This window comes from Benincasa hispida, chromosome 1, assembly GCF_009727055.1.
Source record: "Benincasa hispida cultivar B227 chromosome 1, ASM972705v1, whole genome shotgun sequence".
NCBI lineage: Eukaryota > Viridiplantae > Streptophyta > Magnoliopsida > Cucurbitales > Cucurbitaceae > Benincasa > Benincasa hispida.
Window position 1 is genome coordinate 15594501 of NC_052349.1, and position 23842 is coordinate 15618342.

Consider the following 23842-nt stretch of genomic DNA (forward strand, 5'->3'; position numbering starts at 1 on the left):
CTGTAGTTTGTAATTGTATTGTACAAACATTTTATTTATTTAATAAAATATGAGATGTTTTATTCGACATTTAGTAACATTAAACTTAGAAACTATAAACTAACATCCAAGGTTATCATCTGTAGCTTAAACATGTATGTAGAGACATACAAGTGGATCAAGTTGAGGTGATAACATAAATGGTCTGTAGTAGATGAATAAGGCTGGATACCTTATTCAGGTGACACTACGAATATGACTCGTTTTGTAGATGTTACAATTATTGTAAAGTGCTACAAATGATCTGATCCTAGTCATTCATGTGGAGACATGTGAGTAGAGGTATTCTATACAAAGAATTTTATATAAGACCGGATCATGAAATGACTAGTCTTATTATATAACGTTGTTCATAATAGAGACTCACATTTCACCAGGATGACTATAGGTGACATGATTTGAATCCTGAATGAGTTGTGAGTTCCTGTCTATGAGGGCAGTCCTTTGATTTGTATGGGTGAGAGTGGCCAGATCGCCGACTAAACAAGCCTACTATTTTGGGGATTCGTCTAATTAGAGTGATGTGAACATAGCTATATAAGAAGGAATTCACTCCTTCCTCGAGGTCAGGATAAGTAGATAAATTGCTCCTTTAAGGGCTGATTTTGGGGCTTGAACAATGTAGTGTCACACCCTCTCCTGACCCGAGAGGGGTTTAGTCATAGTTGGACTATGATTTATTATTCATTTTAGGGATCAGTGGTACTTAAGGAGTTAGATGTAACTATAGAGCCAAAACGGTAATTTTGGCCTAACTGTACTTACGAACAATTTATGAAGGGTAATTGCACCGTCGATTAGTTATATCTAATGGACACAAAAATATATTTGTAGTGCGAAGAGTGCAACTGTTGGTCTTTAGTGGACTGCCTGAAAATTAATGAATGTTGAATGAATTAATTAAAGAAGTTTAATTAATTATTCAAGTACTATTGTAGCTTCAATCTACAGGTCAATGAATTCCCTTCTGTAGTTGAACAAAGTTTAAATGAGAATCAATTTTGGATTAATTTGAATTGTTCAAGTTAATTGAGGGAATTAATTATATGTGATATAATTAATTTAGTTTAATTATATATGATATAACATATAGTAATATATTAAGTTAGTTTATATCTTATATTAAAATTATTTATTTATTTATTAATTTTAATATTTTAAAACTAAGAGAAAGAAATAACTTACTTCCCTAATTTCTCAACTCAGGACGTGGTGAGTGAGGAATTGGGATTTTTTTGGCTTCTTTTTCTTCGTTTGACAAAGAAGACAGTGAAGAAAAATAGTTCTAAGAAAAAAAATTCCAATCTCTCTTCTCCTCTCTTAATTCTCTTTCGATCTCCAAAAAATTTTGAGATTGGAATCCTTTTATGAAATTTTGGCCCAGAGAAGCGGAAGAGGCGAGATATTCAGGAACAGAGAAGCAGAGGAGGGGTTCCAACTTCGGCGGTGCCTTCCAACATTTGGGTAACCTTCTTCATTGATGGTCTTTGAGATGCATCTGGATGAATGCACCACAATCCCACCATTGCCATTCGTTTAAACCTCTCGAAATCCATCAAAATTTCCGCCTTATCTCCGACCACCGTCTCTAGATTCCCGGCCGCCGCGCGACTCAGAACCCAATTCGATAGTACCAAATCCTCCTCCTCACTTTCTTCTTCCACTCGATCCAACTCAATGTGTCTTCTGCAACAAATGATTTCCAATAGCATTACCCCATAGCTGTACACGTCCACCTTTGCCGTCACCGGAGCGCCCCTCAGCCACTCTGGCGCCATGTACCCTGCCGTTCCTCTCGCCTCTGTGTTCGTTCTCGTTTGGTCCTTCTTCAACAATTTCGATATCCCAAAATCTGCGATCTTCGCTGCGTAATTGGCGTCGAGCAGCACGTTTTGAGGCTTCACATCGCAGTGGATGATCTGTGTCTCGCATTCTTCGTGTAAGTACGCTAACCCTCTAGCTATCCCCTTTGCGATTTCTACCCTTTGTGTCCAATTACAATTAGAAATCTTGATAGTGTTTTCGCCATTGTCGAAGAGGAATCTTGATAGTGCTCCCATGTTTTCGCCATTGTCGAAGAGGAATCTTGATAGTGCTCCATTGGGCATTAGCTCGTACACTAGAAGAAGTTGCTTCTTGTTTTCGATGCAGTAACCTAACAATCTGACCAAATTTGTGTGATATGTTCGGCCGATGATTCTTAGCTCTGTCACGAACTCTGTCTCGGTTCTTTCAGTCATTTTGTCGAGCACTTTCACTGCAATTTCCACATCGATACCGTCTATGTGTAAATTCCCACGAACTACTTTACAAGAACTTCCCTGGCCAAGGATCTTTTTGAATCCATCGGTTGCATCAACCAATTCCTGGAAAGTGAATTCTCGGAAATTGATTCCAATGGCACTCGCACTTAAAAAGTTCTTTCTCCTAATCAATCTTCGAGCCGTTGGATGATAGAAAACGACAACGGCACCGAAGCAAAAAGCCAAAACTCCGGCGATTATATTGCCAATCTCCAGGACTTTTCGGTAGTTAAAATTGTTTTCGTTTTTGCCGTCATGAACTTCTGAACTGTTTTTAAAAAATAAAGGCACTCTGATTAGAGTTTTGGTTCCTTTGGTAATATTAGTGTTTCTACCATTCATCAACGGCGTCCTCTTCTTCAGACATGTCGAATTCTTCCAAGTTGCAGCCATAACGTAACAATCTTCCATGATTGCTCTTTTGCAGCTCTCAAAATCGACATTGAACATACGAACCAAATCTGAGAAAGGCTCTGATTCAGGGGGCAAGTCAATATCCACATCCTCGATCACCTGGAGGGTAAAATTCTTCCCGGAATCTCCCATACAGTAATTGATTACTGTTTCCGGTCGACAGCCTTTCCAAGCATCAGCCGGATCCAAATGAACAAAACCTGGCAAGCAATCGCAGGTTACGGTATCGTTGTCGGGTGATTTGCAGAGCCCATTTAAGCCGCAAACCGTGTTCACAAGGCAAGGGTCTCTCATGGCTCCCCAAACCTTTATCCATTCACTGCCGTTACTTTTCGGGTAAACATATTGCCTGAAATCGCCATGGACATTTATTGTTGCTCTGTGGTAGTAATCTCCAACTGGGGCTGGAACATTGACTGTCAAATTGCGTAAACTCTGTCCATTTGGGTTAATTCTATTTGTGAGGTACATTAAAGCAGAGGATTTATCAAACACTAACACAGTGTTTTCAATGTTAGTTGCTATTGTGAACCAATACCCAACATTGGAGAAGTGGTAATTGGAAAGCACCAGATTCCCATCCTTTTGCATTTGCAACATGAAATTCCCAGTTGAGAAATCTGATATGTTTTTTGCAGAGAACATCTTTTTGTCAACCCCCAAAATCTGTCCGGGGAGGAGCGTGTCTGTCGGCGAATCAAAGCTTTGCCCGACAGCCACGAAATTGGAGTCTTTCAACACGAAGTTGCCATCGTCCTGCATTTGGCCGGAACTTGCTGGGGCCTGCTGCTCTTTGAATATTGGTTGAATAATGATGCCATTTGGGAACGAGAGCACAAACTGGCCGGTTCTGTTCAACTTGACGAGGGAATTTGGTGGTGCCGGATTGTCACGATTGGCCGACCAAACCAGTGTCTGTGGGATTTTATCAAACCAGATTCCGACAAGGTAGAGATTGTTGGGAAGACGATAGAAACCGAAGGCAAAATCCCCAGATGGAGAAAGCCAAGTATGGTTAGATCCTGCAGCTATGGAGGAACCCCGGCTTATGGGGGAGCCATTTTGAGCCAAACACTTATAGAAGTTTAGAAGAACAAATGAAAGAAATATCATGGACGCCATGGGATGTTGTTAGTTGTTGCAGTATATATCCAGATGGAGTTGAAGAAGTTATGAAAAATTGGGTTTGAATTTGAAATGAAGGGTCTTTGGAAGCTGCATTGTAATGTTCATTTGATTTGATACAAAAAATTTTGACTTGTATTAGAAAGTTGAGAAAAATCAAGGAGGAGAAAGAAAAGGATTATGGGTGGCGTTTGAATTTGAGAGTCTACAAAGTAATTAAGGATAAATCCAACCAAACAGTTGCGTTACGTAGCCTGCTTCTTCAAGACAGGTGGTGCTACTTGTTGGGTAAGTTGTCTGAATATATGTTTATGTTCTACAAATTTTGGTTTAACACTCTACTTAATTTTAACAACATATCCTAATATTGACAATAACACAAGCATGGACACCAATGACATGTTATATATGAGTTTGTTTAAGCTGAATGGTTGTTATTAATTATCATAATTTATTAATGTATTTTATAAGATACATAATGAAAAATTTGTGATAAATAAGATTGAAAATATAGTTTTTATTTTATTATTTTTTTTAAAGTCTAGGATAAACCTTAATTTTAACATATTAAAAAATTTTAGTAGGTGTTTTAAATTGACCATGACGAATTAAGTAAATAAGTCAAAGTCTTTCTACCAAATTAAGTCAAAGTCTTTCTACCAAATCTTTCAAATAAATTTGTTGAATGTAATTACACAATTAAATGAAAGGACAGTGATATCTTTTATCTTGTTAGCTAAATTAAATTTAACAACTACGTGGTTTAAAAAAAAAAAAAAGAAAACTACTATTACTATAATTCAAGTCCGATGGCTTCAAGTGTAATAATTCTTCTTCCATTAGGTACTTTTGAATATTCAAAGAAGAAGTTGGGAGGTGGCAGTCATGAGAGGGAGGGAGAAAGAAGAAGAGGGAGAGGGAGAAAAGAAAATATATTTTTAATTTAATAATTAAGAAATTAAGAAAAATATATTCTAATAAAAATTAATTGTCACGTCAACTTTTCGTTAAGAATTAACGAAAAACCCAATGGAGGGACTTACAGTGGTAGCAAAAGCAAACCTCAGCAAGTAATATTGAGTTTAAAATTTTGGGGACTAAAGGACTAAAAGTGTAATTTTCTCTCATTTTTCTATGATTTCATCTGTAATTTTCTCTTATTTTTCTATGATTCATCTATAACTTGTCTCTAATCTCAGTCAATAATTACATCATAATTACTTAATCAAAACATTAACCATGCAAATAAGCATCTGTTTCAACCAAAGGTGGAATTCTCACTTCAATGTCTCCTTCTAGCATCAGCACAACCTCTTTCATTGATGGCCTAAGTGCAGGATTTGGACAAATGCACCATAAACCCACCATTGTTATCCTTTCAAACCTTCTGTAATCATTCAATGCTTCAGAATCATGGCTTATTATGTCTTTCAATCTTTCTGCTCTCACGCAACTTACAACCCAATCCACAAGTATTATTGCATCATCTCCTTTTCTTCTTCAACATGCCTTCTACGAAATATGATCTCTAACAACATTACTCCAAAGCTATAAACATCTACTTTTGTTGTAACAGGTGCATTCTTCAGCCATTCTGGCGCCATATATCCCATTGTTCCTCTTATCATCGTGGCTGTGTGTGTCTGGTTTTTCTTCATCAGTTTTGCTAAGCCGAAATCCGAGATTTTTGCTGTGTAATTCTCATCTAGGAGAATATTTTGTGGCTTTATATCGCAATGGACGATCTGGGTGTCGCACTCTTCGTGTAAATATAACAACCCATTTGCAATTTCCAACACCATTTTTGCTCTGTTTTCCCATTTGGGGTTTTGAATTTCTCTCTCCCCAAAGAGGAAATTTGATAAAGGACCATTTTTCATCAGCTCATAAACCAACAACCGATGATCTCCTTCATTGCAGAAACCCAATAAACGAACTAAGTTTCTATGATGAGTTAATCCAATCACTTGGACTTCTGTGATGAACTCCTTCTCTCCTTGTTCAATCACCTTCTCCAATTGCTTCACGGCTACCTCAACTTCTTGATCGTTTAACATCAAAACTCCATTATAAACACTGCCAAAAGCTCCTCTCCCAAGTTGGTTTTTGAATCCATTAGTTGCTTCTTTCAATTCGTTGTATGAAAATGCCTTCAAATTCACCTCCAATGGCTTTGGCTTTGTAGGCTTCTTCCTTTGAAAGAAACCCATTGTAATGGGATGATAATAAATGGCCATGGCTATAAAAACAACAGCAAATGTTGAACAGAGCACAAATATTGCTAGCAGAACTTCCTTAGAAGGGGATTTTTTGCTATGGATGTTATTGTTTGCGGGAACTTTAAGGAATGCCACGTGATTATTCGTATCTGGAATGTTTCCTCTTGCGTTTAACAATGGCATCCTCTTCTTGTAACAAGCACCATCATAATACACAGCCGCTGTACGGAAACACTCGTTCCTCAAAACTTCCTCGCACTGGTTTACATCTGTAGCTTCAACCATTGTTGCGTCAGAGTCCTTAAGAAATGGGAAATCAGCATTTTCAAGCTTGACAATTTTGAAATTTGAATCTGAACAAAAGTCCACAATCTTATTTGGATAGCATCCTTTGGAAGGTTTGTTTGGATCAATTGGTGAATACCCTTCTAAACACTCACAATTCACGTTTTGATTATCATTTGTGGTGCAAAATCCAAACACCCCACAAATATTACTCACCATACAAGGATTTTCAACAAACTTCCACACTGATCGCCACTCGCCTCCGCCGTTCTTGATCCGAATCAGCTGCTGGAAGTTACCCTGATCATCAACCGTTGCTCTGTGGTAGTAGTCTTTTACTGACACCGTCAGTTGGGTTTGGGATGTCATAGAATAGATGATGGTCGTGTCATTGACTACATACAAGAAAGCTGTGGTCTGGTTGAAGACGATGGCGGCGTTTTTGTTATTGACGGTTCCGGTAAATTTGTAAGCAGGGTCGACGTACCGAAAAGCAGACATGATGACATTACCGTCGAATCCTTGAACTTCCAACATGAACCGGCCGGTGGAATAATCAGCGGTGCCGTTGGCATTGGAGATCAGGCGTTGGCCGATGCGGAGGGCCTGTCCAGGCAAAAGGGTGTTGGTTGGATGATCGAAGCTTTGCCATATGGGATTGGAGGAGGAATTCAGGAGCATAAAGTTGCCATTGTTGGACATGAAAGCAGAGCTTGTGGCTGTGCCATTGTAGATCGAAACTTGGGTGTTGTTGGCATGAATTAGAACAAATGAGCCGGTGGGTTTGAGAAGAACGGTGGAATTAGCCTTTGCTGGATCGTCTCTGTTGGCGGACCATGCCAAAGTTCTCTCCGGAGTTTTGTCGAACACTATGCCGACAAGGTATCTGCCATCGACGATTTGGTGAAACCCGAAAGCAAAATCGCCGGAGGAGGATCGCCAGAATTCGTTGGATCCAGCAATGATTGATGAACCCAATTTGATTGTGTTGTTTGGGGACTGGGTTTGGGCGTAACATTGGAGAAAACAGAGAAATAATGGTAGAGAGAGATGTAAAAATTCAATAGAAGCCATTGAAATTTGAAAGAAACGGTCAGACCATTAGAGAAAGAAACAAGTTTATAAATATAATGGAAGAAAATGTTGGTTACTTCCTCTGCTAATGAACAGTCAAAGTTGCTGACTTTTCTGGCTTGGATTAAAAAAATTCACGAATTTGATGTTTAGTCTTAATTTAAAATAATAATAGTGATAATAATAATAAATAAAAATACACATATACCTCACCAGTGTAATTGATTAAAAGTCAAATCAATGATTTGGTCTCATGATATAAATTTAGGTCTTAATCTACTTTCTAAAGTTATCTTCTTCTTCTGGAATGACCAGAGTTTTAACCTTGATTTCAAAGGATTAAAATCATGTTTACACTTTTGATAACAAAAGTGATTTTAACTATTTTAAAATCACTCTCAAATATATTATAATATATCTAATTTTTTGTTTTATTAAAATATTTTTCACATTAAAGTACAGAAGATAATACATTTTTGGTCTTTGAGTTTTTACCTAATATATTGGTTACTTTGGTTTACGTTTTTTAAAACGTGTACTTTTTTCCCCTAATATTTTGTAAGAGTTAAACATGCACGGTTAATCCCTAAGTTTTGTGAAATAGGTTTAAAATGAATCTCTACCAAGAGAATTATCGGTCACAAATCGAAAATTGTTAGATTGATGTGAGAAAATACCAACCTCTTTCAATGATTTATCAATGCTGCCCACTCCCCTATCCACTCTAACTCCATCACCATCCTTCCCTTTTGTTTCTCCTTGTTCTTTCACTTTCATTCTCCTTGAATTAGTTACGGTTGAAAGTATATGTCTTTAACTAGTTAAGTTATTCTCAAACTCCATTTTGAAATGAAGACTTTGTTTTTCAATGACGTACAAGGGAGCCAAAAATCCACCACATGGACATACTACTAAACACTCAAATTTGAGTTTTCTTTGTTAGAAAATTATATCTTCTTTGTTGTAAATAAAGTTTTGACATTATGATAAAACATTTCATTTCACCATCACTAGATAATATCTATAATCAAGATCATATATGAAAGATCTAAATTTAACCTGTTTTTCCATTCTCGATCTCATTTCATTACATTAGCGTATGTAGATGGACACTTGAATACAAAACATTTCTCTAATGTACATATAATATATATAGTAGATTCAAAAAGAATACTTCGTCTCTTCGACCACATTATCCATAAATCTCTTCCAAAACCAATGTTGCTTCCATACTCTTTCCTTCATATCTTCAATTGGAATACCCTTTGTCTCCGGCACCAAAAAGAACACAAACAATGACATTACAATCACACAACTAGAGAAAAACAAGAATATCCAATGTTTCATATAGCACAACATGGACAAAAAAGATTGAGCTATCATAAACGTGAACATCATATTCACACAAACTGTCACACTTTGCCCAGCCGATCGTGTCTCCAGTGGAAAAATTTCACTAGGTATCAACCATCCAAGTGGTCCCCAAGACCAAGCAAAAGAGGAAACAAAAATGCACGCCATCAACACCACCAAAATGGCCAACCCTTGGGATAGATTATTAGAGTTGTCTTGGAATTTCAAGCCTAACACAACTGAAATGATCGTTTGTGAAATGAACATTTGAACTCCAGCTTCTAACAACAACATTCGTCGGCCAACTTTATCAACTGAATAAATAGAGATCAATGTAGCAAGGACATTAACGATCCCTGTTATTGCAGAGGAGTACAAAGATGCATCGTTACCAAATCCCAATGTGTTGAATAAAATTGGAGCATAGAACATAATTGCGTTCATTCCAGTGAGTTGTTGGAAGACTTGAAACAATATGGCAATAACTAAAGGCGGTCGATGTTGGCGCGTAAGAAGCATTGCAAAAGGATGTTTGACACCTTGAGCAATGCGACTTGCTTCAACGATCTCCAAATACTCTGACTCGATCTTGTCTGTGCCTCTAATTTTGCTCAGAACCAATTTGCCTTTCTCCAAATACCCACGTTGAATCAAACTATTTGGAGTATCATCAACTGAGATAGCTCCCACAGTTAATAGCATCGCCGGAACGCCAGCTAATGCCATTGATAGCCTCCATCCCCATCCGCACCCGATCCTAATATCATATAAGGTTGTTTCAATCTTGGGGATTTGTTAGCAATTAGAGAATAAAAACTTGTGAAAATTACTTTCTTTTTTAAGTTTTATTTTGTATCTAGTTTCTATTTGATCCTAAATTTCAAAACCAGCTGGATTTGAAAAGTTGACTGAGGAAGGAGTTAATAAAGCATAAAAATTTATGTTAGGACTTTCTATATATATATATAGGTTTAATTATACAATTGTCTAAACTTCCCTATTTTTTAAATGAATAGTCCAATAGACTATTATTTTGCACAAATGTTTGACTCAATTTACCTGTTTAGCCCTTCTAACCATTAATTTTTTTTAATAAACATATATATAATAATATTAATATCAAAATAATCATGTAAGAGAATGTTTTTGTTTATATTTTCAAAATATACATAAGTAAGGAAAGCTACTCTAAAAATCTAAAAATTGTTGCTCTCATAAAAGAAAACATAAATTGGTAATTAGTTTCAAATGAGAAAAAAAGGTTTATTTGATATATAAAGACATGTTGATTTTTTAGAACTAAATAGAGTATATTTGATAGGTGCATAAATAAGACAAAGTATGATATGTCGTCTTATATATTGAACGATATATGCGATATATATCTTTTTTTCTAAATATATGTAAATATACCAAAAAATAGACAATGGTATATGTGATGTATATTTAAATTTTCTTGTATATTACAGTATATTCCACATATACTTGAGTTCTTAATGGAGAAGTCCATTTTTAATTATTAATATGGAGGAAAATAAACGAAATCTACTAAAATGAGGAAAACATGAATTTGAAATATCTTGTATTAAACGAATATCAATTGAAATTAATAAATAAAAAAAAAGTAAAAATAAAAAAATGGTAGAAATAAGGAAAGAATTAAATATTTTGAAAATTTATCGATAAGAGATAATGTAATTAATAATATTTGAAAAAATTAAAAGCCTTATACAATTAATACTAAATCCAAAAATGATATATTTTTTTATTTTAAAATATTACGAAATTAAAAGATGAGAGAGAATCTATCCAAACGTAAAAAATGTAAAAAATTGTTAGATTTTTTGAAATATTACTAAATTTTAGGATATTTATGAAATATTAATTATATAATAGATTAATTCCTTAAATATTTCTTTATGTGTTTAGAGGTAAGGTCCACTCCTCGGATAAAATAAGGAGTGGTGCTCACAACTTCACTTCCCCATTTTAAACTCTTTTGGGTAAGACACCCACCGATCTTAATCAATAAATTTTGAGTTTGATTTCATTGTAGACACTTAGTTTCAAAATGTTATAATTTTACCCTTAAAATTTAAGTTTTGTTTTAATTTGTCTCTAGGTTTCAAAATTTATCACTTTAGACTTCGATGTTAATGTGTATTAATTAATTAATTTTTTTAAAATAATTAATAAACATTAACGTCTAAAAACATGTATTTACTAAACAGTCAAGGTTAAAAATCTAAATCATAAAACTTAAAAGACCAAATTGAAACAAACCCTAAATATCAAAAGTCAAATAAAACCCAAAACTTCCTGAAAACTTAGAGACCAATTAAAAACTAGTCCAACCTACATATTTTTCCTAAAAGCATTTTTATAGAAGAGATTTTTAATTAATCCAACTAGGTTGACTTACTTGGATGTGCCATAATTAATGAGGTTAGCGAACATAATCCCGACGGTAACATCGAATTGAAACAATATATTCAAAGCTCCACGCATCCTCGTTGGCGCTATCTCCGACAGAAACAATGGTACTGCCTATTATTTATTTATTTTTTAAAAGAAAAAAGAAAAAAACTACTCAATTTCAAATGTAAAAGAAAACAAGGAAAAAAAAAAAAAAAAAAAGCCTCGAAGAATTTTCTAACCTGGTTGGCAAATCCAACTCCAATACCCAGAGAAATTCTCCCAAGAATGAGCATGAAAAGGCTAATGGCAGTGGAGTTTAACATGGTTCCAACAATGAAGAAAATTCCAGCAATGACCATTGTCTTTTTCCGACCCAAAACTCTGGTTGTGTATGATGCAATTAATGTGGCTAATACAGCAGCCACATAAAGTGAAGATGTGAACAATTGTAAGCCTTGGTGGTCGTATTTACAGTAATTGTTGCCCTCTTCTTTTTCATTTTGTGTTCTTTCGTACACTATTGGAAAGAACTCTTTCAGGAATGAAGGCATTGACACCACTCCCCCTGCACCCACACCATATGTTATTGTATCGGTTAAATCACCGATTAACTTAAAATGTTGCAAATCAATATTAATATACAAGGAAATGATATTATTGAGTTTGAGTATGAGATTAGAGGTTTCATGCCATTTTCTATCGTTGATTGACTCGAAAGTTACAGCTCGTTTAGTAACCATTTATTTTTTTTTTCTTTTTCAAAATTGCAGTACATACACCACTTTCATTCACTTTTTTGTTTTGTTATATATACTAAATTTGGCCGTTTTGTATCTATTTAGTTTTAAAAATCAAGTCAACTTTTGAAAAAAAAAAATTGGTATTTCTTTTTAGAATTTGGCCCAGAATTAAACTATTTTACTAATGTTTACTTAAGAAAGATGAAATCGAGGAGAAATATGTTTTATTTAAAAAATAGTAATAAATGGTTACCAAACTAAGCTTTAGCTTTTTAAATAAATATTTTTCTTTTTCGAATTTGGTTAAATATTCAACTCTTTTACTTAAGAAAAATGAAAACCAAATTGGGAGGAAAAAATGTAGATCCTGTTTGGTAATCATTTCGACCTCGTTTGGTAACGATTTGCTTTTCTAGTTTTTGGTTTTGAAAATTAAGCCTTCTATCTCTAAAATTTTTCATTTGTTATCTACTTTTTTATTAATGGTTAAAAAATTAAGCCAAATTTTGAAAACTAAAAAAAATAGCTTTTATTTTTTTTTTTTTTAATTTGATTAAGAATTCAACTATTATACTTAATAAAGATGTAGATCATGGTAAGAAATGAAGAGAAAATAGACTTAATTTTCAAAAACCCAAAACTAAAAATAAAATGGTTACCAAATGGCACCCAGTTTTTTGTTTTTGTTTTTTGAAAATTATATCTATTTAATTAACCATATTTTCCTACAATAGTTTGCATCTTTCTTAAGCACTTGAATAGAATTCTTAGCTAAATTCCAAAAACAAAAACATGTTTTTAAGAGCTACTTTTTCTAATTTTCAAACTTTGGCTTGGTTTTAAAAATATGTAAATATAAAGTATAAAAAAGCAAGAAATCTAGAGTTATAAAAGGTGTTTATAGACTTAATTTTTATAAACATAAAACCAAAAAATCAAATAGATATCAAATGAGAATTTAATTTCTAAAAACCAAAAAGCAAAAACTAAATAATCTCTAAACACGACTTAAATTTTTAGGTAGCTAGAAATTTAATTACATCAACACTTTTAACGCATATATCCATTTTTTTTTTTTTATCAATTCTTTCAACAATTATACTTCAATTCCTAATTATTTATATTTATTACTTACCAGAAACACCGATGTCGTAACCGAACATGAGGCCTCCGGTGGCGGCCATTATACAAGAAGTGAGAACCACCGGAGTTACCTTGGCTTCAAACTCCACGCTGGACGGATTCACCGCATACCTGACGGTCGAAGTCATCCTCCTTTGAAATAGACCCCTTGATGGTTATTGATATGTTGATTAAGATTTTTTTTTTTTTAAATAAAGGAAGAATGTTAAGAATTAGAGATCTGTTGAATTGGGAGCGTTACACCTCTGTATTTACTAAATTTGAGGAGTGAATTTTGGCTAAGAATGGATTGGACAACTTGGTCTATAAAGTTTATAGTATAAACAGTTCAAATCATCCAACTTCTTGTTCATGTTTTTTCCTTTTGATCTGTCATTGTGTCTATTAATGGAGGAAGACGAATTTTTGCAAAATGTACATGCCCTTTTTGAACTATTATGCTTACTCGTACCCAAATACTTGCACCTATGCTAAGTTCTAAGGGGTGGGTTGTTTTGTGGGAGATTCCCGTGATAGGGGACATTTTGATTATCTCGTTCGTTTTGTGATAATGTATGATGTTTATAAAAAAAAAAAAAAAAAAAAAAAACCTTGTGTTTTAGATGTGGTTTACAAGATTTATGTGTTGAGGACATCTTTTATCTTTTTTTCTTATGTGTATATTGTTGAAATATAAACTTGATATTTGAGTCTAGTATAGTCCAAATCAAGGTTCGAAATATCGATGTTGAGGGAAATTTTGAAAAAAGTTATGGAAATTGATGGAAATTTTTATAATTAGTTAATGAAACTTTGATTGTGGTTTAATTAGACTATAATTAACTATTTTTAATTATAATTTCTATAAAGTATGATAACATTTAGATGTCTATTGTAAATGTATGTGTAAATATTTATTTGAGAGGAAATTAAAAAAAAATGAAAAAATAATTACAAAATAATATAAAGTTTAGGAATATTTTAAGATGAAATGATGTAAAAATTATGAAAGTTTTTAATGGTAAAAAAAAAAGAAAGAACTCACATCAATTCAATTTTGAGGTAAAATGATGTGAAAATTTAATGAAAAAAATTTGAATGAGGTTAAATATAAATATAAGTTTTTTTTGTGGATTTTTTCAAATTTAATTTCTTTAGAAATGAAAGTTTTGGATCCAAAAGAAAGCTAAAAATTGAGAAAAGTTGGAAATTAAAAAAGTAGCACATAGAAAGGCTAAATTCTTCGTCGAAAATGGCATTGGTGTGTGAAACTATAGAATTGTGTGTAATGACGACATAAAATTGAAAAACTTGAATGGAGCTAATGTAGTTAATTAAAAATGAAATTTTCTCGAATTTTTGAAAATTTTCAAAATTTTCTCAAAATCTCAAAATTTCCTCAAAATGAGGGGAAGTGGAACAAAAATTTTGTGAAATCTCGAAATTTCGTCAAATTGGGGAAAAATGAAATTTTCCTCGATCAAAATTTCGAGCCTCGAGATTTGGATGAAAATTTTAAAACATGGTCCAAATAGAAGCTCAAAGCATCAAGTATTACAATATTTTAGAGAAATCTCTTTTAAGAGATCTCTAGAGTATATTGTAGAATTCTCTAAAATAGGAGAAAAAAAGTGTCATTGTAAAGAATATTCTAAAGAATCATTTGTAATTGCTAGATCATGTGCATGTTTGGCAAAATCCTAGCAAAAAATTTATGAGTGTCAACTAATATAAATAGGACATATCTCATAGAATTTGTAATCAAGCTAAAAAAAATATGAGTGATCAATAATGTAAGTAGCCTCTTTCCCAAATCTATCTTTTAAATTACTTCTAATTTTCAAAATTTTCTTCCATAAAATATATATTGGGATTGATGTCCTAAATCTCGTGGGTTTTTATAGTTTGTAAATCTTTGTACACAAATTATTTATTTAATGAAATAAAGTATTATTTTATTCGACATTTAGTTTGCTCACAATCCAATAAACTAAGATCCAAGGTTATTTTAGGTAATTAAACATGTATGTGGTTGACATACAAGTGGATTGTGTTTAAGTAATAATCTAAATGGTCCCTGGTATATGGATAAGGTTGGGTGCCTTATCTTGGTGACACTATGAATAATACTTACTTTTTAATTGACACAATGGTTGTAAAGTGCTACAAACAATTTGATCCTAATCGTTCATGTGGAGATATGTGAGTGAAGAAATCCTATATAAAGAGTTTGTATAAGACCAGATAGCGAAATAATTAGTCTCTCTTTATAACGTCGTTGCTTGAAGAAACTTACATTTCACTAGAATGACCATAGGTAATTTGACTTTAATCCTAAGTGAGTTGTGAACTCCTACCTATGATAGCAATCCTTTGATCTGTATGGGTGAGAGTGACCAGATTCACCGACTCAATATGCCTACAATTTTGAAGATTTGTCTGAGTGGGAACCTGGGAACATAGCTATACAAAATAAAATTCACTCATTCTCGTCTTGAGAATAAGTAGATGAATTACTCCCTTAAAGGTTGATTCCGAGTCTTGAACAATTAGGCGCCTCACTCTCTCACTAGCTAGAGAGGGGTTTAGTTTATAGTTGAACTATAATTAATTGTTCATTAGAGGAATCAGTGGTATGTAAGAAGTTAGATGTAACTACAAGAGTAAAATGGTAATTTGACCCAACTGTAATTACGAGCGATTCGTGAAATGTTAACTTACTTTTGATCGGTTATATCCATGAACACAAAAATATATCTACAGTGTGAAGAGTGCAACTGTCGGTCCTTAATGAAGTGATTGGCCATTAATGAATATTGATTAATTTAATTAAAGAGTCTAATTAATTAATCTCATATCATTGGAGCTTCTAATATGTAGGTCCATAAGGTCCTCTTGTTAGCTCATAAGAATAAAACAAGAAATAATTATTTTTGAAATAATTTGAATTGTTCAAATTATTAGAAGGAATTAAAGGTGTTAATTATATTAATGTGATTAATATAAAGTATGATGTATGCTGATACATTATAGTATACAGTTAATTATAAATATGACTTATAGTTAAAACTATATAATATTTGAATAAGATTCAAATATTAATTTATATAAATACTGTAGGTTAAAATTAATGTAAATATGATTCATTTTAAAACTATAGGTTATACGTGAGGTTGTACTTTGAATATGATTCAAATCATATTAAATATATGATATTTAAATGTTAATTAACCTTATTAATTTAATTATATATTAAAGTAGTTTAATATATAATCTAAATTAATTCGAATAACTCCTATGTGGGTGGGGAGTTATTTTTTAATAACTCTCACTCCATCTCTCTTGTTTAACAAAAAGGAGGAAATTTTTTTGTAGAATTTTTTCTCTGTGAAGCATTCTCTCAAGGTCTCTCACTCCCTCTAAAATCTCTGTCTTTCCCTTCTCTCAAAAGCAAAAAAAGAGACCACACTTTTCATCTATTGTCCTGAAAATAATAGAGGCTCCAAGTGATGGTGTCCTTTTTGTTGGAGAAATTGTTATGCATGGGCATTGTTGTGTTCGAGCTTTGGAGAGGACTTTCGTGAAGAGGATAATTCTACAAGGGTAAGTCTACTTCTTCCTTTCCTCTTTAGAGCAACATGCTTATAGGTTATATGATGTTTATCTTGTTATGCCTTTTGAATGTATGTAATTTTTCTATATTATACATTTTTCAAATTGGAAACCAATTGCACGGAATTTGCACGCTTTTGCAAAGGAATTTCATTCCTACAATTGGTATCAAAGTCAAATCGTGCAATTTTTTTTTTCAATTTGAAATGAAAATCAGAGAAAATGTGGGTGTTTACTGCATTATTAATGTTTAGTTTACCAAAATTGATGTTTTCGAATTTGGCACTTAGTTTACTACTTTAGTTTTGATTAAAGTTGTTAGGGCTTGTCGCAGCATAAAGTAGAGTGTTGCAATGGTAACCTTTATGCTGCGACACAGAAGCCCAGTGTCGTAGCGCTCGGCGATAATGTCGTGACGCTGCTTTCGAATGTTGCGATGTTGGAGGCAGCATAGTATTACACTACGACAATAGCGTCGCAACACTCTCCAACAACGTTGTGACGCTCCAAGGCTTCATGCGTGCATTCCAAATAGTTGGAGGTCTTTGGATTTGATCCTCTAGCGGTTTTAGCTAGGTATTTTTGTAATTTCGAATTATATGTATTTTTTGTTATTTTAATTAATTAAATTAATATAATATGATTATATTAATTTAACTAATTTTTAGGGTGCCAAAATTCGGTCTATTTTTTTTCTATTTATTTAATTTTATATTTGATGTATGATTAAATTTTATATGTTGCATAATGTATACCATATAGTTTTAAAATCTCACCTTAGGATAAACATTAATCATGCATCATATTTAATATAGATGTTGTAGATATAGTTGAATGATCTTATAAGCATATACATGCATATTATTTAATATAAGTGTTATATTGTATAATTTGATTTATTATTCAGTATATCCATGCATCATACTTTAATATAATTGTTAATATGTATGATGGATATGTTTATTTTCCTTAGTGATTAATATAAGTATTATATTATATGATGAAAATGAAGTTGCATTGAGCATGACATTACTTAGTAAATATAAATTTTATATTTAAATAATATCATTAGATGCACGGTTATTGGTTTTAATAGTTCATTATTTTATAATCGTTATTGAAGGAACCGTGAGGTCCACTGTGGAAGCGGGATCGTTCCCAATTCCCAATATTCATAGAACAACAAAATTATGCATATTCACAAATAATTTACAGCATGCTAAGGAGGGAAAGGGAGAAGGGTTAGAATTCAACTTACCCTTGAAGAACAAGACCTTCACGAAATCCCTCCTTGATCTGTCACAAACAACTCGATCATGAATACCCAATGAAGACACCACCAAGCGGAGCCTTTTGTATTCTCTTTTAGGTAGGGAATTGGCAGGAGGTGAGTGCTCTGCTTCTTTTGGAAAAGAGAGAGAAGAAATTGAGGGGAAAAGTTTCAAGGAAGATTTTCTATAAAACTTACAGAACTCCCTGTTATCACTTGGGAAGAAGAAGACGAAGGATATGTAAAACCAACTTCAACTATATGTTATATCATATATAACACATAACTTATAGTTTTTATATTGTATCAAATATAATATTTTTGGGATTGGTATCCTAAATCTCTCTTGTTGTTGTAAACTTTGTATAAAAAATTTATTATTATAAAAAAATTATTATTTTATGAGTATACACTCAATCCAATAAACAAAGATTCTAGGTTATTTTATGTAATTTAAGCATGTATGTAAAGACATACAAGTGGATCATGTTTAAATGATAACCTAAATAGTCTGTAATAGATTGATAAGACTAGGTACCTTATCCTAATAACACTATAGATATGACCCGCTTTGTAGCTGTAGTTATAAGTGTTGTAAAATGCTACAAATGATCTAATCCTGATCATTCATGTGGAGATATGTGAGTAGGAATATCCTATACAAAGAGTTTGTATAAGACTAGACCACGAAATGATTAGTCTCATTATATAATGCCGCTAATAATAGAGACTTACATTTCACCAGGATGACCATAGGTGACATGACTTGAATCCTGAGTGAGTTGTAAACTCCTGTCTATGAAGGCAGTCCTTGAAGGAACTCTAATGAGAGAACCTTGAGCGGAAGCGGATCGACCGAATTCCATAATTTATTGAATACAAAGTTTTACAGTAAACAAGTAATAAAATATGCATTTAAATCTAAATTACAACAAAGAAAATGGTTTCAAGAAACCTCGCCTTTGAAGGCCTTTTTTTTTTTTTTTTCAAGTTTTCTCTCGAATGGATCACGAACTTCTTGAAGACCTTCTTCAAGATAAATCTCGAACAGAACCAGACACTACCACAAACAAAACCTTAGTATTCTCAAGGTGAGAACCTAGGAGTGGTGGGCTCTGACCATTTTGGTTAAGAGGGAATATTTAATGTAGAAAAGGAAGAAGATTGAGAATTTTCAATCAAAACTCAAAGACACAAAACACTTCTGTAACCTCTTTCTCAATCGTCCAATACTGATTTCTCAAAGAAGAAGAAGAAACTTTTCTTTTATTCTAGTTGCCATAAAAAATAACTACCACCCACTAATGTGGGTAGAGAGAAAAGATGGGGAAGGAAGTTGTAACTCCCTTTCTTATTATTAAAATAATAATAATATAAATATAAATATAAATATGATAACTAATTTATCATAATATATATATTAACTACAAGTTATATCAAATATAACTTATAATCTATAACTTAAATATTGTATCACATACAATATAAATTATAGTTTCTTTTCTCTATTATATGATATTTAATATAAATCATATTTATATTAAATTTAACAACTATAAATCCCATCATAGAAAGTATATTTGAATCTCATTCAAATATTTATTTCCTCCCACTAAGCTATAATGTATCAAATATATTATGACAATTATATCACCATAATGGAAACAACTTAATTATATCATATATAATTAAATCTCTCTATTAATTTGAACAATTCAAATTAATCCAAAAATTGATTCTCAACTAAATCCTATTGCGCTACCAATGGGGCCTTATGGACCTGTGGCTTGAAGCTCTAATGGTACATGAATAATTAATTAAACTCTTTAATTACATTATTCACTATCTGTAAGCTGTCGGGCACTCCAATAAAGACCGACAGCTGTATTCTTCGCACTACAAATATATTTCTGTGTCCATTGGATATAACCAATCAACAGTATGCTGACCCTTCACAAATTGCTCGTAAATACAACTAGACTAAATTATCGTTTTGCACCTGTAGTTACATTTAACTTCTTAAGTACCATTGTTCCCTCTAATGAACAATAAATCATAGTCCTACTATGACTAAACTCCTCTCGGGCCAGGGGAGAGTGTGACACCACATTTTTCAAGACCTGGAATCATTTCTTAAGGGAGCAATTTATCTACTTACACCTACCTCGGGGAAGAAGTGAATTCCATCTTGTGTAGCTGTATTCCCAGCTCCTTAATCAGACGAATCCCTAAAATGGTAGGCTTGTTGAGTCGACGATCTGGCCACTCTCACCCATAAAAATCAAAGGATCACCTTCATAGGCAGGAGTTCATAACTCACTCAGAATTCAGGTCATGTTACTGATGATGAAAAATAGGCATGAACAGTGGAAATGAGGATCAATTTTACTCTAATTACATAAATTAAACATATAACCCTAAATTAATTAATTAGGGATTCTTTTAAAATCTTACCTTTGACGCTTCCAAAACTCTTCTATCTCCACTCGAACACGAACTGGACAACCACTAGAGCTGACCTACTATCCTCTGGACTTAGAACCGGGTTGTGGGACCCAATGGATGAAGAATCTGAGAGAGAGAAAGAGATGGAAATAGAAGATGGATTTTTGGGTTGAGTTTGGATTTTGAATTTTTCTAAAAAATAGTGATTTTTCCAACCCAAATTTGAAACCAATTTTGGCAAAATATCAAAAGTCTTTTATCCAAATTGAAAGCCCATATTTATAGAAAAAAGTCATGCAAAATTGCATGAAACAAATTCATAAAAATCCAACACGTCAAAATCCACTATCTAAATGGGCTTGATGTCTCCACTATAAGCCAACACCTAACCCATTATTTTGTTAGTGGAATTATCCAACAAAAGTTTGGATTTTCCCACTAACTTTAGTCAAAGGGCAAAATAGTCATTTTGTCAAAGTCAAACTTTGACCGAAAAGTCAATACTTTGACTTTTTGATTTTTCCCAAGTTGACTAATTTTGACCTCCCGAGCATGAATCCGCATTCATTTTCTCGAAATTCAAAATCACATTTGAATATAAGTCGGTCAAAGTTTGACTTTTCAAAGTCAAAAGTCAACTCTTTGACTTTTTACATCTTTGACCATTTCATTATTTCCAAGCTTTCGAATATGAACGTATTCATATTCTTGATATTTAAATCACATTTAAATATTTAAGTTGTATCTATAAACTGAAAAACCGACCACTATATCACATATACTTGTCGGTTTCTCTCTCTTCACCTAATTTGAACAATTCAAATTATTCTATCATACTGTTCTAAGTTTATTCCATATGAGCTAGTAGGGGAACCTAATGGACCTATAGATCATGAGCTCCAATGATCTGAGATTAGCTGGCTAAACTCTTTAGATAGAGCTAATCAAATTCGTTAACTCATGGGTCATTCCACTGTAGTCCCGCAGTTGCACTCCCCTCACTATAGATATATTTATGTCCATATGATATAACCATGATTAGTAAGCTAATTCTTCACAGGTTGTTCATAATCTCGGCTGGGTTATAAAAACCGTTTTACCCCCGAGACTACATCTTATTCCTTAAGTTCCACTGATCCTCTAATGAACAATTGGTTTAAGGTCCAACCTATAAACCAAACCCTTCTTGGGCCAAGGAGAGGGTGGGGCCCCTTGTTAAAGACCTGGATTCATACTAAAGGGAATAACCTATCTACTATCCCTATAATGGGTAGGAGTGAATTTCCGTCTTACACTCTATGTTCCCAGCTATCCACCTGATCTTACCCCTGAAATGGGAGGCTTATTGGGCCAGCGATAATGAGCTGCCCTCACCTATGCAGATCTAAGGATAATAAGTGGAACACAGGAGTTCATAGTTAGCTCAGGATTAAGATTAAGTTACCTAGGTCATCAATTAACGAAATAGTTAGTTTTATACATTAAACGACATTTAGAACATAAAAAGTGACTATTTCATGGTTCAGTCTTATGTAAACTCTTTACATGGGATGCCCCCATTTTCATGTCTCCACATGAACGGTTTAGGATCACATCGTTTGTACTAACTATAAAATGGGCCGCATCCATGTCTCCAGAATAAGGCACCCAATCTTATTCATATACTATAGACTATTTTGGCTATATATTTGAACTTGGTCCACATTTATGTCACTAGATAAAGTTCAAACTTAAACTTAATAGCCTTGGAACCTTAGTTTATTGGATTCATGAATATAGAATTTAAATTTACTAAAGATTTTCAATAACAACTTTATTGAACAAGAATATGATATTACAAACTACGAGTTTTAGGACATAAAATCCAACAAACTCCCACTTGGACTAAAACTCCTAGTAGGATCAAACGATGCTGAATTTAACTATGAGAAATTAATATTACATATAAGTACAATAAACATATGAATACAATAAACTAGGGCATTCACGCCTAAAAACTTATGGCCATCCTGGTGAATGTAAGTCTCCATTATGAACGACGTTATACAAAGAGAATAAACATTTCGTGGTCCAGTCTTATACAAACTCCTTTGTATAGAATATTCTCGCTCACATGTCTCCACATGAATGATCAGGATCAGATCATTTGTAGCAATTTACAATATTTGTAACATCTACAAAGAGGGCCAACTCGTAGTGACACCAGGATAAGGTATCCAACCTTATCTATCTACTATAGACCATTTAGGTTATCACTTAAACATGATTCATCCGTATCTCTCTACATACATGTTTAAGCTACAAAATAACCTTGGATGTTAGTTTATTAGTTTGTGGTTAATGCAATTAATTTTGAAATAAAAAATCACATATTTTATTACATAAATGAAATGTTTGTACATTACAATTATAAACTGTGGGGCCCAACACAACTATGACCAAACCCTTCTCGGACCAAGAGATTGTGTGGTGTCATATTGTTCAAGCCCTGAAATCAGCCCTTAAGGGAGCAATTTATCTACTTACCCTGACATTAGGGAAGGAATGAATTCCGTATTGTGTGGCTGTGCTCCCATCTCCCCAGTTAGACGAATTTCCAAAATGGTAAGCTTATTGAGTCGGAAATCTGACCACTCTCATTATACAAATCAAAGGACCGTCTTCATAGGCAGGAGTTCACAACTCACTCAAGATTTAGTTCATGTCACTTATGGTCATCCTGGTGAAATATAAGTTTCTATTATTAACGACGTTTTATAAAGTGACTATTCATTTCGTGGTCCGATCTTATACAAACCCTTTTGTATAGAACATCCCCATTCATATGTCTCTACATGAGTGATCAGGATAAAATCATTTGTAGTACTTAACAACCATTGTAACGTCTACAAAGCGAGCCATATTTGTAGTGTCACCAGGATAAGATATCCAACTTCATCCATCTACTAAATTATCACTTAAACATGATCCACCTGTATGTCTCTAAATACATGTTTAAGCCACAAAAGATAACCTTAGATGTTAGTCTATTGGATTTGTGAGTTAATGTTACTAAATGTCGAATAAAATATTTCATATTTTATTAAATAAATAAATCGTTTTTTCATTACAATTACAAACTACAGGACCCATGAGATTTGGGGCATCAATCCCAACAATCTCCCACTTCTCCTAAAGCTAGTGGGGTGTACATCATAAAAGTCAAACTAATCTAAAAGTACACAAAATAGTTCATTAGGGCATAATACGTGTCTAGTACAAAATCTTCCACTTGTCCTAAACTAGATATAGCCTGTCTCGTAGACCCATACCCTGCAGGGGGCCCTCAAACACCTTAGTCGTGAGAGTCTTTGTAAATGGATCAGCAACGTTGTGTGTCAAAGCTATCTGCATGACGATCACATCCTTTTGATGCACAATCTC

General features: G+C 33.3%; 2 protein-coding genes and 1 pseudogene across 2 annotated transcripts; all 3 read right to left on the reverse strand.

Annotated features, from left to right (window-relative positions):
- Nucleotides 1–1216: 1216 nt before the first annotated feature.
- LOC120084699 (G-type lectin S-receptor-like serine/threonine-protein kinase LECRK1) lies at nt 1217–4136 on the reverse strand. The gene has a single exon (XM_039040512.1). It carries the CDS (start codon nt 3876–3878, stop codon nt 1446–1448), a length of 2433 nt encoding a protein of 810 aa, XP_038896440.1. The 5' UTR covers nt 3879–4136; the 3' UTR covers nt 1217–1445.
- A 280-nt stretch (nt 4137–4416) lies between these two features.
- On the reverse strand, nt 4417–7576 carry LOC120084706 (annotated as a pseudogene).
- A 1044-nt stretch (nt 7577–8620) lies between these two features.
- Nucleotides 8621–13241, reverse strand: LOC120076103 (sugar transport protein MST4-like). The gene is made up of 4 exons (XM_039029883.1): nt 13106–13241; nt 11470–11795; nt 11235–11359; nt 8621–9569 (listed from the first exon to the last, which is right to left on the reverse strand). The coding sequence occupies exons 1-4, from the start codon at nt 13239–13241 to the stop codon at nt 8621–8623; spliced, it is 1536 nt and encodes a 511-aa protein (XP_038885811.1).
- Between the last annotated feature and the right edge of the window lie 10601 nt (nt 13242–23842).